At 39.8% G+C, this 13824-nt stretch overlaps 2 protein-coding genes across 7 annotated transcripts; one reads left to right on the forward strand and one right to left on the reverse strand.

Annotated features, from left to right (window-relative positions):
- The first annotated feature begins 173 nt into the window (after positions 1–173).
- On the forward strand, positions 174–10523 carry Nsl1 (non-specific lethal 1). 6 transcript variants are annotated; one of them, XM_064139894.1, is made up of 9 exons: positions 174–332; positions 2741–2846; positions 2911–4608; positions 6120–7175; positions 7673–7748; positions 7838–7997; positions 8959–9179; positions 9498–9629; positions 10178–10523. In XM_064139894.1, exons 3-9 carry the CDS (start codon positions 3095–3097, stop codon positions 10322–10324), a joined length of 3306 nt encoding a protein of 1101 aa, XP_063995964.1. In that variant the 5' UTR covers positions 174–332; positions 2741–2846; positions 2911–3094; the 3' UTR covers positions 10325–10523. The 6 variants fall into 6 exon arrangements, with proteins under 6 accessions (XP_063995964.1, XP_063971806.1, XP_063995973.1 ...); XM_064115736.1 differs by lacking the exon at positions 174–332 and adding an exon at positions 375–409; XM_064139903.1 differs by lacking the exon at positions 174–332 and adding an exon at positions 674–825.
- Positions 10524–11016: 493 nt separating this feature from the next.
- LOC135159824 (DNA polymerase delta subunit 2-like) lies at positions 11017–13747 on the reverse strand. Its single transcript, XM_064115906.1, has 4 exons — positions 13254–13747; positions 12478–12936; positions 11808–12407; positions 11017–11531 (listed from the first exon to the last, which is right to left on the reverse strand). The coding sequence occupies exons 1-4, from the start codon at positions 13465–13467 to the stop codon at positions 11413–11415; spliced, it is 1392 nt and encodes a 463-aa protein (XP_063971976.1). The 5' UTR covers positions 13468–13747; the 3' UTR covers positions 11017–11412.
- Positions 13748–13824: the final 77 nt, after the last annotated feature.

A 13824-nucleotide genomic window follows, 5' to 3' on the forward strand; every position in this document is an offset into this window, starting at 1 on the left:
ACCCCTGGCTCCCATTGGCCTCCACCGCAACGTAGATAAATCCTCACCGCCATTGGCTCCTCACTCATCGCTACAACCTCAAACCGGATTCTCAAATCTCCCCCCTCCCAAACATTTCCCCGTTTTCAACGTCAATATCCAACGACTTCTCAACACAATCCCTCGAAAAAAAAAACCCGACGCCTGAAAGCAAAATTCCCAAACATTTCTCAGCACACAGTACATCCCAATTCCAGCTGTCTCCCAAAAACCAGTATCACCTTATAGGGTCTACAAAGGCCACAGAGAGGGAGCAAAGAGGCGACATAAAGGAGGGGGAAAATGGTTACTGGGTAAGTTGAGGCAAAAGACAATCGTTCCTCCGATATCATTCCTTTTTTCCGGTCCACAACGTTGGAATCGTGACGCTGTAAGTCCAACACTCGTGTATAGTGCATTGAAATCGCTAACGGCAGCTCTACGTGCTGTGGTCCAGGGGGTTGGGGGCAGGGGAGGGGGAGGCGAATTGATTAGGGTGGCTGGAGGAGCGGAAAGAGGATTTAGAATGAAAGGGAAAACAGAGCACGAGTGGTCGAGAAAAAGACGAGCCTCACCGAATCGACGTGAAGCGGAAAAATAGACAAGTTGGTGGGGATAGGCGGGGAGGGAAGCGGTCAAAGGAGAGTAACGTTGAACAGGGGAGGGGAGAAAACAAGAGGAATCGGCGGGCAAGAGCGTCAGGAGTGTTTTAGCAGGACTGAACGGGCTCGAAAATACGTTTGTATATCGTAAGCGCGTCATGCTTGTTCAAAATTACGGCCACCAACCAGGATTATCCAGTTAATGGTGTGTGATGATGGAAATGCTGGTAGAATACGATATATGTACGTTATTACGTGGTTTAACTTTGTGAAGTGTGTTGGGTGTGACGATTTTAATATCTACGCTGTAGTCCCGCATATTTTTTTTTGTTGGGGTTTTTCGTTGGTTCTAGGGGGCGCGGGGGGAATCCGGGTAAAAGAGTGAGGAGGATCAGTATTTTTGATAATATTTTTAGTGCAGTTGTAGGGTTGTTGGGTCTCGTGGTGTAGGGCGAAGTGGTTTCGTGTTAGAGTGATCTATGGTCTCTGCATTTCGTACAGTGAATATTCGCGATATATTTATGGAGTGAGGAAACTTGTGAATAGTGATCGGTTGTCCAGTGACAAAGGAATTCTCCATTGAAGTGATGTGTCCATTATTTGGGATTCATGGTGATGGAAGAAGGACGCGACTGGATATTGTGAGAGAATTCTTTCTTCAATTTTTTTTCTCTTTCGTTGGGTTTTTTTTTTTTTTTTTCTTGATTTTTTACCGCCGCCATTTCCGCTAGTCACACAACCGACAGCGCTCAGTGCGGGTCAAACGCGTGGTTTTTGAAACTGATCGAGTGGTTTACGAGGGACGAGGGAAAGTGCTGGATTTTTGTTAGAAATTTGCCCGGAGATTTTTGGACGAGTGCTTGATAGGGGTATGTCCTGATGTCCGTTGAACTCGATTATTTATTCGGTTTTTTTTTTTTGTGAGTGTCGTCGCCATCTCGCCGCGCCCCTCTCGCCCTCCCGTGGCTCAACGTCGGCGCGAGAGAGGCTTCTCCTCTCTCCGTCCTCGTCTCAGTGTGTTCAGTATACGTGGAAGTACAATCGTCGAATGTTCGGGGCTAGTTTTGGGGGTTGCGAGGGGAGGGATCTAGTACTTAGGGGTGAAAGAGGGTTTTTTCGGTGATTTTTTTTGCCAATTAGGTAAGAGGATTGCCCTCACGCGTCATTATGCAATGGACGCCCGGCCGCGTGTGATGGGATTCGGTGGCAACGGGGGTGGGGATCGAGGGGCTTACGTGAGCACCTGGGGAACTACACCGAGGGGTGGTTTTTGTGGGGAAGATGCGGAGAAGTCGTGAGGGATCACGTGGTGATGCGTCAGTCGAGTGGCTTTTATGGGTGGTGAGGTGGGGGATAGTGTCCGGCTTGTCTACGGCGACGCCCTCCAGGAGCCGGTTGTTTTGTTTGAGAAATTTTGGATCAAAGATTTTAGAAGGAATATCGAGAGAAATTGAGGAAATCAGTATGGGAATGTGGCATTGCGGTTTTTCTAATGGTGCACGAGGAGTGAGAGTTGAGTGAATGGAATTTCCATTTGTGGGGATGTTTTTGTTTTGATATTGCGCGATAAACAAGTGGATTATGTGATTTTCGAGATACAAAGGGCACTGGGGAGTTGATATATCGTTAGAATTCCGGGTAATCGGGTTCTGTTGACGATTAAAAATGATCTATGTGGTTTTTTTAAATTTTTGGTTCGTGTGAGGGAATTGGGGCAGACGTTTTACGAGTGTTTTTATTTGTGAATTCAGTGATAAATTGCTCAAGGAAGCGAGTAGAAAGTGAAACTTCCATAATCAATATCTCTCGGTCGAATGCTCCAATGCAATTGAGAACATCGTTTTGGGACCGCTAAATCACGATTTTGAAATGTGAGACGAGGCGAGAGGGTTGAGGTGCTCGTTAATTACGATTTCATGACGATGTTCTTATTCATGAAGAGGTCTTTATCCTCCAATCGTGGGATACAGAAGTGAATTGTGTCCTATTAGACATTCAAACCGAGAAATAATTAATCTCGAAATCAATGATACCGAACAATGAAAACGAAACGACCAAAATCCCAATAAAATCTACTGTTAAATGCAGCTCTATCTAATTACACCTTCGTGTTTCTCCAGATAAACCCCAACGACACCTCCAGCTGCGTTCCACTACTGTCTAAATCCATAAACATAACCGTTTATCCCGCTCTCCAGAATCAAAGTTCAGCGACATAAAATCAAGGTTTGTATTAGTATTCGTTACATCTCCCCACCAACGACAAATTCCAATAATTTTTGACTTTCAGATAACTGATACAGCGATAGAAGCCACCCCAACGATGTCTTTCACCCATCCAGCCTGCAAAAATCGCTAAGTCATCATCGTGAAGTCAAAGGAGAGTGTAAAAATTTTCCAGAAAAAAGAGCTCGAGCGATATTCAGAAATTTAAGCAGAAGGCTTTCCACACTTGGTGATCTTGTGATGGATGAATGGGAGTGAGTAGGGCGCCTGAGCAGCAAAGGCGTGGGCTTGGTTGCAGCTGGTTGCCTCTGGATGTCGAGGCAGTGTCACCGTCAACGTCAGTGGCAGTGATGGCCCCTGCTCTGACGGAAGGTGGTCCTCAAAAGCCCTCCGACATACTTCCATTATCATCTGGTGGTTTTCTATCCCCAGATAAGGCTGCGCAGGTCTGTAATAATCGTGCTGTACTAGCTAAATTCGTTGTAACAGCCAACGTACAGCCATCAAAAATTGATGAACAGTGCCTGCGCGGCATATCCAAGGATTTAATACGCGATGTTATCAATTCAAAATATGATAATGGCATTGATTGTCTCTCAAAGCACTGTGTACTTGACAGTGATGACTTGATATCCAGTGATTTTGATAAGGACATTGATATACTCAGAGTTGAGGAGGATAATTTTGATAAACATCACGTTGACTTGGATGTTATTAAACGTCCTTGTCACAAGGATAACAAAGTGTCTGAGGTTAGTGACGCTATAATGAGCGAGACATCTGTTGGTGATAACGACGAGATGGGATTTATCAAGACTGGAGATATTGTACCTATTGTTGGGCCCATTATCAATGCCGAGGAAAAGGCTATTGATGAGAGTATCATGGAAATAAATCCTGATATTGGTGAGAATGTTGTGGGTGATATACCCCAGAATGTTGATGATATACTCGACGTTATACAGTCGATTGAGGGGGAGCAGATCAGCAGTGGGGGAAGTGGAAGTTCTGTGGCACCTGGGATGTTTAATATGGCCCAGGGCTTCTCATCGTTGCCCGATCTACTCAATGATGTTGATGTCGATGTGATGGGGCTCGTGAACGACAATATTGGCATTAATCTGGGGCATTTAAATATTCCTGAGACTGATGAATCCGTGGAGGTACAGAGGGAGCAGCTATTGGGGAGCAAACAGGAGAGTATTGAGCACAAGAGTTTTGAACAGGACAGGAGGACGGCTTTCTTGATGAGGAGATTGAGGAAATTGCAAGCGAGAACCATTGGGAGGCACATTGCTGAGGAGAGTACTGGGGTACTCGAGCTTGCTCATCACAGTGTAAAGAAGTACTTTCTTCAGGAGATACAGAATATTAGTGGGGGCAAGGGAACGCCCAGGAGTCTACCCCAAATACCTGAGGATTTAAATTCTTTTATAAAGAGTCTTCAGAAATCGTGTGCTGCACAGAGTAATACTGTTACTGCACATTGTAATAGGCAGAAAAATTACTGCAGGTATTTTGGGGCCGGCTCCAGAGATGTTGGGATTGCTGGGACATCGGGGGGGAGTAGACATTCGCCTTTTAGTTCGGCTCATGTGAAACTCAATAGTGAACAAGTGGAAAATGTGGCTGGATCTCTTGCTGCACAGTTGCACACTGTGGAGGGACATCTTGATTCGGATTGCACTGCCTCTAGTAGTGGTGGTGAGAGCTGTGATGAGATGCAGAATTATAATAATCTTCATCAACAAGAATTACCTATGTGAGTTTTTAAGATTGGGGTTAATACCAGGGAATAGATTAATTATTTTTATTTATTCTATAAGGATATATAAATATTTTTTAATGCTTGATGCAAATAACACACTCATTTCAATTATTGTCAATCAGCAAACATTGACATTGATTAAACTTTTTGATTCAGAAGATGAATAAATATTTTACGATTACAAATAATGTATTGGGATGGTGGAAAATTAGTTATTTATAAATTATGTGTAAACAATGCTTCTATTTTTGAAAAATTACAACTGAAATAATTTCATCAAATAGTTTATAGTCCTTCAAGAGTAACGTAATTTCCTCATATTCTTTGAATGGCTCCTTCGATGCAATATTGAAATTCAAATTCAGACCAGTAAAGTTTATGCCCTGCATTTTACTGGAGAGACAATAATCAAAGTGTTTTGATATCCTTAATGGATCGTTATCTTCATAACAAATGGATTTAGGAGAAAATGTCGAGAGACACTTTTTGCCGACAAAATCCTCTCAACATTTTCAATGGTACCGCTTGTTACGGGAAACACTCAACAATGAAAGCTTTTTATGTCGCTGTTTTATTTATTTATCTTAATGGAATCTGATGTTTCATTACTTCCACGTGGTCACAGAGTGGACAAATAGATTTGCTCATTCTCGATGATGTTGCATCATCATCGTAACTCGGTCACTAACCCTTTTACTCACCCAGTGGGTGAGAGATCAAAAACTGTTGTAAAATTGGAATTATTGGCACAAGGTTTTTGATGTTTATGATTTCATTACACTAAAATTTTGAAGGACGGAGGAGTCAGTGATGCTCTTGTGAGTACAGACTGATCAATATTTGGTTAGGTGGTTAAATTACATGCGTAGGTAACATTGGTTTTTTCGATTGAATTTCTGTGGAAATTTCTAATTAACATTTTTTGTTGATTAATTTTCTTCCAACCGGTAGAGGTTCCACTGATAAATTTATTTCTGAGTTATACATATTGACAAAAAACTAGCCGTCCATTTCGTTGTTTCACTTTTTCAAACTTATCAATCATGAACGAAATCGGGAAAACAGGAAATCCTTAGGAACCGTGGTAAAGCTGGATGTATTATTCATCTAATTCCGGAGTAGTGCGGGTTTGTTTGATTATGATTGCACATCATTATGAAACTTGGAATCTATGTTGGGGGGAGTCGCAACATATCGATTTTTACCTTCGTCAATGTCGACGTTGTACAATATTAACATGAATGTTTAAGATTGATATTTCAATCAAAACTCTGCGTCACTGTTTCACAAGTAGCAATAGATAGTTCAATGATAACATTTAATTTTTGTAATCACGTCAGTGACTTTATTTTATTTTTAACAAATTCAACAGTTTCGATAATCATTTCGATAATTTTTCAAAGCAAAGCTCGAAAAATTTTCTTGTTAAATTCATTTTCAATCAAAAAATTACATGTTTTTGTTTCATTACAAATGAAAAATATATTTTTCTCACATTGAAACAGATCTAAAAGAGCTGCCTGGAAATACGCCCAGGATCGTGCAGGTGTGGCGTCCCGGTGGACGTGGTTACAAGCCCAAATATCAGACTTAGAGTACAAAATTCGCCAACACAACGAGCTCCAGCGTCAAATGCGCTTGGCGAAGGGCCTGACCTACCTAGACAATTCCGAGACAGTGAATGGTTACAGTGGCATCCTTCCAGGTTCCACCAGTCGTCACAGTATCGATACGGAAGCATTGACGAGTCCATCAGCAAGTCGAACTCGTCCCTTCCTCTGGGACGCCTACAGAAAACGAAAGTTACTGAGGCTCGAGGGCCTGCACGAGTACTCCAAACGAGCAGCAAGGCCCTCGACACTGCGATGTGATTGCGATGGAACCCTAGCTGCCTGTGCCATTTGCACAGGTAGACGTGATCCTACGCAGCCTCAGGAGCCCTTCGAACTTCTCTCAATGCCGGAGAGAATTGCCCTTGTCGATCCCTGTTACCATCCAGTGCTCTCATTCCCTGAAGATGTCACCCACAATATACACTTTGAGGCCATAATGAAGACCATTGATTGGCAGCAAAAAATTATTCGTTCAAATGCCCGAAGTGCTCGAATGAAGGACAAGGAGCCCTCGGAGAGACGAAGTAAGGCAAAGTTACCAGAGCATCGGACCAAGTACACAGCTACAACGAGAATCAAAAAAGCCTCGTCGACGTTACTCACAGCGAGAATCAAGAGAAAGATGTTGAAGGGAAAGAGGGAGCCCACGGGACAGGGCAAGGGTATCCCCGGAATCAGCAGAAAGAGAACACCTAAACTCTCTCATCATGAGGACGATGACGATGTCAGTGCACAGTCTAGCTCCAGTAAACACTCGTCACCAGTGCCTTCTCCATCCCAACATCCCACTGCCACTGCTGAGAAAGTTCCAACTAAGGAGAGAAATTCCAATTCACAACCCAGGCTCAGACGAAATTCCTATGATATCGATAATATTGTTATACCGTATAGTGTTGCAGCTTCTGCTAGACTTGAGAAGCTACAGTATAAGGAAATTCCAACACCAAAGTGAGTAGAAAATATTAGACTGCCTCAGCTCATTTATTGATTCGGTATTTATGGAGTAATAAGGAAACTAGACTAATTTTCCTCATAATTGGAGATCCGTTGAGGGAATTTTAAGTACGTTTTTTTTTTGTTTTGAAGGTGTCGTCCTGAGCCTCCCAACGAGCTCTGATTTGTTTAAATTGTGTCGTTAAATTAGACAATATCGTGGAGTGATGAAATTTCATTGATTCATTAGTCAAGTCATTGAAACTTTAAATTAAACTAAATAGAGTGAAGCAGTTATTTTTTTTTTCTTTTCAAGGAGTTGAGATGAGGTTTAAAATCAATTCTGAGTTGTTAAAATCGTATCGTGGAGTCAAGGGGGATCGATAATTCAAGTTGGCTCATCTCATTTGACCATTTAGCTACAAGAATATTGAATGAATTATCTCAGACTTCTTCGTCACCATTTTTGGTAATGTCCATTCTTTTTTAATGCTTCAAAAATTTGTCTTTAGGTGGAGGCTGTGCGGAGACCTAGCTAAAGTGGATGTGAAGAACGGTGTAATGCACAGGCCTAGTCAAGACAGTGATGTAAGGCTCATTTTAATGACTAATCGTCAATAATCTTTGTTTTACGTAATCCTCGGTTCATGCTATTATTGAATGTCCGCTCCTTTCAGTTTGAGGATATGTCTGAGGAGACGATTATGCTGAGACATGAGAGAAGTGAGCGTGAGGAGAGCAAACGCTTCAAGAGTTTGTTAAACAAACTTCCAAACAATCGGATTCGTCATAATCGTCGAGCAGACAGCAGAGCAGACAGCGGTGCAAATACTCCAGGTATTGAGAAGAGTTCTACAATAAAAGAAATAACCGAACTAACCAAAATGAAAAATCTCGACATTTTGAAAATATCCAGATGAATCTTTCTAAAGGAAAAGAATGAGATCGGTTTAGTAAATTTCTAGAGAGGTTTCAGAGAAGATTCAAATGTTAACTTCAAAATAATACCACGGCCAATCGGCTGAACTTAAGGCACAGACATTCTCTGCATTAATACTGATAATCTGATAAAATCTCAGATTTTTAAAAATTATCAGTATTTATGATTTTTCTGTTCCTTCAATTCTTTCACTGTTGATGACTGGGTCAATACCTTCCCGCGTAGGTATATCATCGATGATCCCCCTCCTGTTTCTCAACTGAAAATTTCTCCACCAAAAATTTTCTTCTCATAATTTCCACAAACGAGAATTTTCCGGGAGAGTAATGTATTCATTTATTATAGTGATATTTTTCTTCGCCTACAGTTACATCAATTACAGTGATAATAGTGAGGTCACCTTTATCGAATTCCTTAGCATATTTTGGTTGATATATGTTATCCACTATCACTGTGAACTAGTGGTACTCATCATTTGTCATTCAATCGTCGTATTAGTGTGACCGTCAAGTTAATTGTCGATTACGATCTACTATCGAGTCGGATCATTATGGCACCATAAAAATTTTCCAGAAACAATAAATTTGTTCGGATCCTTCAAATGCCACTGGATATCTATATTATAAACAGAGAATTATAATTTAGTTGTGGGAACATTTTCCGAAAGAAATTTTGATCGGAAAATTTTTTAGGATAAATACAGCCCCGTTATCCACAATTCTTAGTATTATTTATTAGCAAAGGAAGGGCAATTCGAAAATGAAATATTTAACTGCAAGAAAAAACTAATGATTACGAAATTGTCATGAGTAAATAGTGATTGGGTAATCGTGATAATGAAAGAATAAATTTTTCTAGATCCAATGTCACCACATGCCAGTGATTTCGGTGGCGATGTGACATCACCGATTACTTCTCCTCCGGCTACACCATCTGGAGCACAAGATTCAGAGCATCACAATACAATGGACCACCGCAATTCTAGTTTGCAGAATGCCATTCGGCGAAGAACCAATTCTTCGTCGATGCGGGCTGCAAAGGAAGATGCTGCGAGCTCCATTCACGAAGACGAAAATGAAGTAAGTTGTTTTGAATTTATTTGGGGCAGAAGAGTTGGGATATAAGAATCTATGATTTCTAACTTGTCAATCAATAGTGAAGTGTTTGTTTAAGCCAAAGAAAAAATACAATTTTATCAGGAGAAGATTCATTACGGGAATGATTATACGTTGAAAAAAAAAATCAACGATAAAATCTAACAAGTAAAATTGAATATTTTGTTGTTGAAATGTTGATAGGGCATGTTGAAAAATAAAAAATCGTCTGGGCATCTTTTCCGCGAATCATTCATTATTCAATTATTCATGTTAAACACGTTTATCTTTTCTTTCAATCAGGTTACACCCTACGAACCCCGGATATTCCCCCTCCCTGAGGAGCTGTACGATAAGATGCTCGAAGCGATGCCGGCCGGCCATTGGCAGAACACTACGTCAGCTCTAGACCCTCCAGAAGAAAAAATAGATGGGGTAATAAATTTATGCTCACTTTTTTTTTCGAGGATACACTAAAGATAAAAGAATGCGATTCGAGAGAAAAATATAGAGCATTTTAATATCTCAATTAATATTCAATCCTACCATATTATTCATCATTTAAATTATGAGTAATACTATTCAGGAATTTTGCCATTGTTTCGTAAACAGTAATATTTTTGGCCATTGCTTGAAGGTTTCTCATTAAGTCTGACCAACATTAATAAAAATCATAACAATTGGACCTATTAAGCAATCGCAATGTTGAAAGAAGGTATCGCATATTACTAATGACTTTTTATAGAATGATTTATAGATTACGAAAAAGGTAATGAGAACAATTTTATAATTTTCCTAAGATTTTGCGATATTGTCGAAAATTAATTACTAGTCAAAATCGAATGACGTTTAGGTAAAATAAAATGTATGGCAGCAATCAGCACCGTATGAAAATTATATGTGAAACTTCTATTTTGCCTCAGTGAATCTTGTACCCCAGAACATAAATAAAGAAGTTACAAATGAAATAATTCCATACACAGGAGGCGGAGATTGACCCATCAGAATCAGACACAACAGAGTCAGCCTACTGCGATGCAGACGGCGAAGACCGTAATGATCCGGAATGGACAGAAGCGCACGACAGGGACGCTGAAGAAGAAAGAATACGCTCGACGGCCAAAAGATAGGAGATGTTAATTATCAAAATAATATTAATAACTGTAACTGGCTGTCGTACGTGTTTTAATGAAAACCCGTCTATTAATTATTTTGGATAGTATTCCTGTCAATTTGTTATATATAGCTGTCGGTAATGTGACATGCACCCTAAGTTAATAGTATTACGATTCTGTAAAGTGTATTATAAATATAAATTTTATAACATCATTTAATCGCTTATAATCAATTTGCAAGGAGAGCTGAAAAAATTTTAACTCAAATTACCTCGAGCGCTTATGTTCTTGTGAATATGAAAGAAAAAATTTCTGAAAAAAATAATAATAATCAACACCTAGGGAGTTATAAACAAATGTTATTAAAATTGTCGAGCAATGCAGCGAATGTTGATTTAATTCCATTTAATGCAATCGTCTTTCTTCATTAGTAAATGACATTTAAAACGCGTTTACAGAACGGGCATATTATGTATGCATAGTTTTTTTTTTCATTTTTAATTCACAACCCACTGTTTAATTAGTCAGTTAAATGCGATTTTTCAATCATGTGTATTCTCGCTTTTCTCGTCTCCTCCCACAGCCATTTGTAAGTTTTTTCGAAAATAGGAAATTGAAATGTTCTCGGGAGCGTATTCTGAATCTCACTGGTCGCATTTGTTTTCATCAACTTTTTTCTTTTATACAACAAAAAAAAACAAACAAAATAAATGGAAAAGTAAAATGTATTTATATTTCGGACGATTCATCAAACAGTGAAATAAAAAAAAAGTGCCAAGTCAAGAGTATTTTTTTTCTTTATGTAATTGAACTATAAGATGAGTTAAAATGTACAAATGGTGGTTGCTTAGATGTCTACAGAGTCCATGGGAGTGGTCTTCAGGGGTTTGAGCTCTGAGAGAAGTCCGTTAATTTGCCTCGGACAATGAGTATCAAAATAAATAGTAATTAAATGCATGAACGTAAATAAAGACTCGTGCGGACTTTAGAAATCGAAATGAAAATGCTTGACAACTAGAAAAATTGCTCTCGAATGTTACTTCTTCTGTTGGAATAAACATTGACATAGAAAAAGTACTTCGGGTGGTGGTAAAAAACGGAAGTTAATTATTTCCAAAGTAAATGGGACTGGTATCGAGGCTCTTGAGATCTAGGACCACTGCTGTACTGGTAGATGAGAATTTTGGTACTGAAATTAGTCGAACTTCCGCTCCATTTTCACCTATTGAATCAACAAAAAAATTGATTAAGGGGACATTTTCGTGCTGTTTAGTTAGTTTTATATGCAGCAAATCCTCAGTACTATCATTAATTATTTTAGCGAAAATAGCTTCATTGTAATGAAGCTTGATTTTTTTTACTTGCGTTATTAGTCCAAAAAATTAATGACCATTAATTATTTATATTTTAACTTGCTCATTAAACCAAATATGTATGCGAATAATCACAGAACGTCGTATACTATAAAGCGTTAGCCATAGAAGTTGAAAAATCTCACCCTTAAATATTTTGCTCTCAAACTTATCAGTATTCCCCACAAAATAGATGTCTGGGCACTCCTGCATGATAAACAAATCCTTGTCATGGTAAGGATAAGACGGAAGAGTATCTGGTGCAGTAGGACAATAATGCCTCCACTCGAGAGTTGTTTCAAGCCACTCAAGAGGACTCTTTGTGTTCCTCTCCCCACAGACCCTCATGATGTCCTCGATGGGTTGTCCACTGGAGCCAGCGATAATCCTGCCTCCAATGCTGCCCAACCACGGATTATGAGCTCCTTTGAAAGTCTCATACTTGTGGGCACTCTGCAGCATAAACCGATTAATGGGCTTCTGGGGGAGCATCAGGTTCGTCGGGTCGTGCTGGCCTGGCATGAGGGTAACATGACAATGTTCGAGGATGTCAGACAGAAGCTCATCGAGTTTCTTCACTGCCGAGGCTATTTCAGAGGTCTCTGCAGACTCCAGGGCTCTGTTTGTCATGAGCCCTTTTGTCGTTGTGTGACTGTCTGAACTCGTCGCTTTCACGCTGTTTCCAATGATTATTAAATTTACGATTGATGATGTCTCCTCTTGGGCTGGTAAACTCCCCGCCATCCCTGTGATTGAGAATGTCAATTACAAAGGGAATTATTAGTGTTTTTGAAATTAATAATCTCGAAGCTCTACCTGTGATCCACTCTGTGAAAAGTCCAAGTGCTAGGGTGTCTGAATAATGGGCTAAATCCAGTCCAGAGACCAAAAGTATTTTTCCCTCAGAAATCGGACCCTTCGGGGGAGACTTAGGGACGCACCCTGGATAGCACCAGTCCTCAACTTCGAATGTTCCATCCTCCAGCTTCTTGCCGAGTAGTGCCACGACTATTCCAGTTACTACATCAGAAATCTCGACCTTAGGTCCGACAATTTTTATTCTCAACATCTCGTCCTCCAGGAAGGGAATGTCTTTATCACTGGTGTAGTTCTCGTGCTTCTCGGGGATCAGCCCGGCCTCCTGGGCATCCTCGTTCAGCTCACGAAGGATCGAGGGCTTCCATAATTGGTGTTTGAAGAGCGTTCCTATTATTGCGCACCGCTCGTTCTCGAAATTTTCGACCTCTGCGAGCTTTAAGATCTTTACGTCCTTCCCTGGGGGAAAGTAATTGATGGTTTGTCTTGGTGGAGGTAAGAATCACGTGAAAAATACAGGAATATTCGCCCAATTTCGTTAATAAGGGCTCATGAATATCTCTTTCATCATACTTTCGATTTTTTATTATTTATTAATTTGAACACATTCGAGTTTAATTTTTCCTCTGGCTGTTCTCACAATCCCTTCAATACTTAATACTAAAGGGCCCATTTTGTTTATTTTAGTTTTGCTGTCCATACAATTACTTTACCAACATAAATGGGAATCAGTTAAATGGTTAGGGATAAGGGAAAAAATGAAATAATACACTCACCCCATTTTTTATGAGCATTTTCAACAAGAACTGGTCGTAACTCTTCAAGTCTGCACGAGTAAACGTGGAAAAATTGTTTGGAAAACTGTTGATTCTCCTGAATGAATCTTCCAGTGAAGTGTTTCAAGTCGGCACTGGTTCTGTCGAATGTCTGGGTCTGACCGTTCGCATCCTTCAGACGAAATGGCTCCTGCGACTTCGTCTCAATCACCATGATGAATTTATTTATATAAATAACTGATAGATAAATACTATTGCTAACAAATAATAACTCCAACCGTTCAACAGTTGGATGAACACAAGAAATGAACAATGCGACAGTGGGGAAAAATTGGCGGGAATTACTGCACTGCCGATAAAGTAGGGGGAGACATAATCTATTGAACAAATTTCCCTTTTTCTACAAAAATGGATAATGTTCAATTTTCTCAAGATAAAAAATAAAAAGAAATCAAATTAATAGAAGTAAATGATGATAAAAAATCCATTAATAAAGAATTAATCAATTTTATGGATTCTAAGCATCAAAAAATTCCAAACTCACGCGCACTTTTGAGTGAGTGCTTCACGT

This window comes from Diachasmimorpha longicaudata, chromosome 1 (assembly GCF_034640455.1).
Source record: "Diachasmimorpha longicaudata isolate KC_UGA_2023 chromosome 1, iyDiaLong2, whole genome shotgun sequence".
In the NCBI taxonomy this organism is placed as follows: domain Eukaryota; kingdom Metazoa; phylum Arthropoda; class Insecta; order Hymenoptera; family Braconidae; genus Diachasmimorpha; species Diachasmimorpha longicaudata.

Coding starts and splice junctions, on each gene's coding strand:
- Nsl1 (XM_064139894.1), top strand. CDS start 3,095: ATGGGAGTGAGTAGGGCGCCTGAGCAGCAAAGGCGTGGGCTTGGTTGC. Junction 7,176..7,672: donor AAGGAAATTCCAACACCAAA/GTGAGTAGAAAA, acceptor ATTTGTCTTTAG/GTGGAGGCTGTGCGGAGACC. Junction 7,998..8,958: donor CAGCGGTGCAAATACTCCAG/GTATTGAGAAGA, acceptor AAATTTTTCTAG/ATCCAATGTCACCACATGCC.
- LOC135159824 (XM_064115906.1), bottom strand. CDS start 13,467: ATGGTGATTGAGACGAAGTCGCAGGAGCCATTTCGTCTGAAGGATGCG. Junction 12,937..13,253: donor AAATGCTCATAAAAAATGGG/GTGAGTGTATTA, acceptor ACTTTCCCCCAG/GGAAGGACGTAAAGATCTTA. Junction 12,408..12,477: donor TTTCACAGAGTGGATCACAG/GTAGAGCTTCGA, acceptor TCTCAATCACAG/GGATGGCGGGGAGTTTACCA.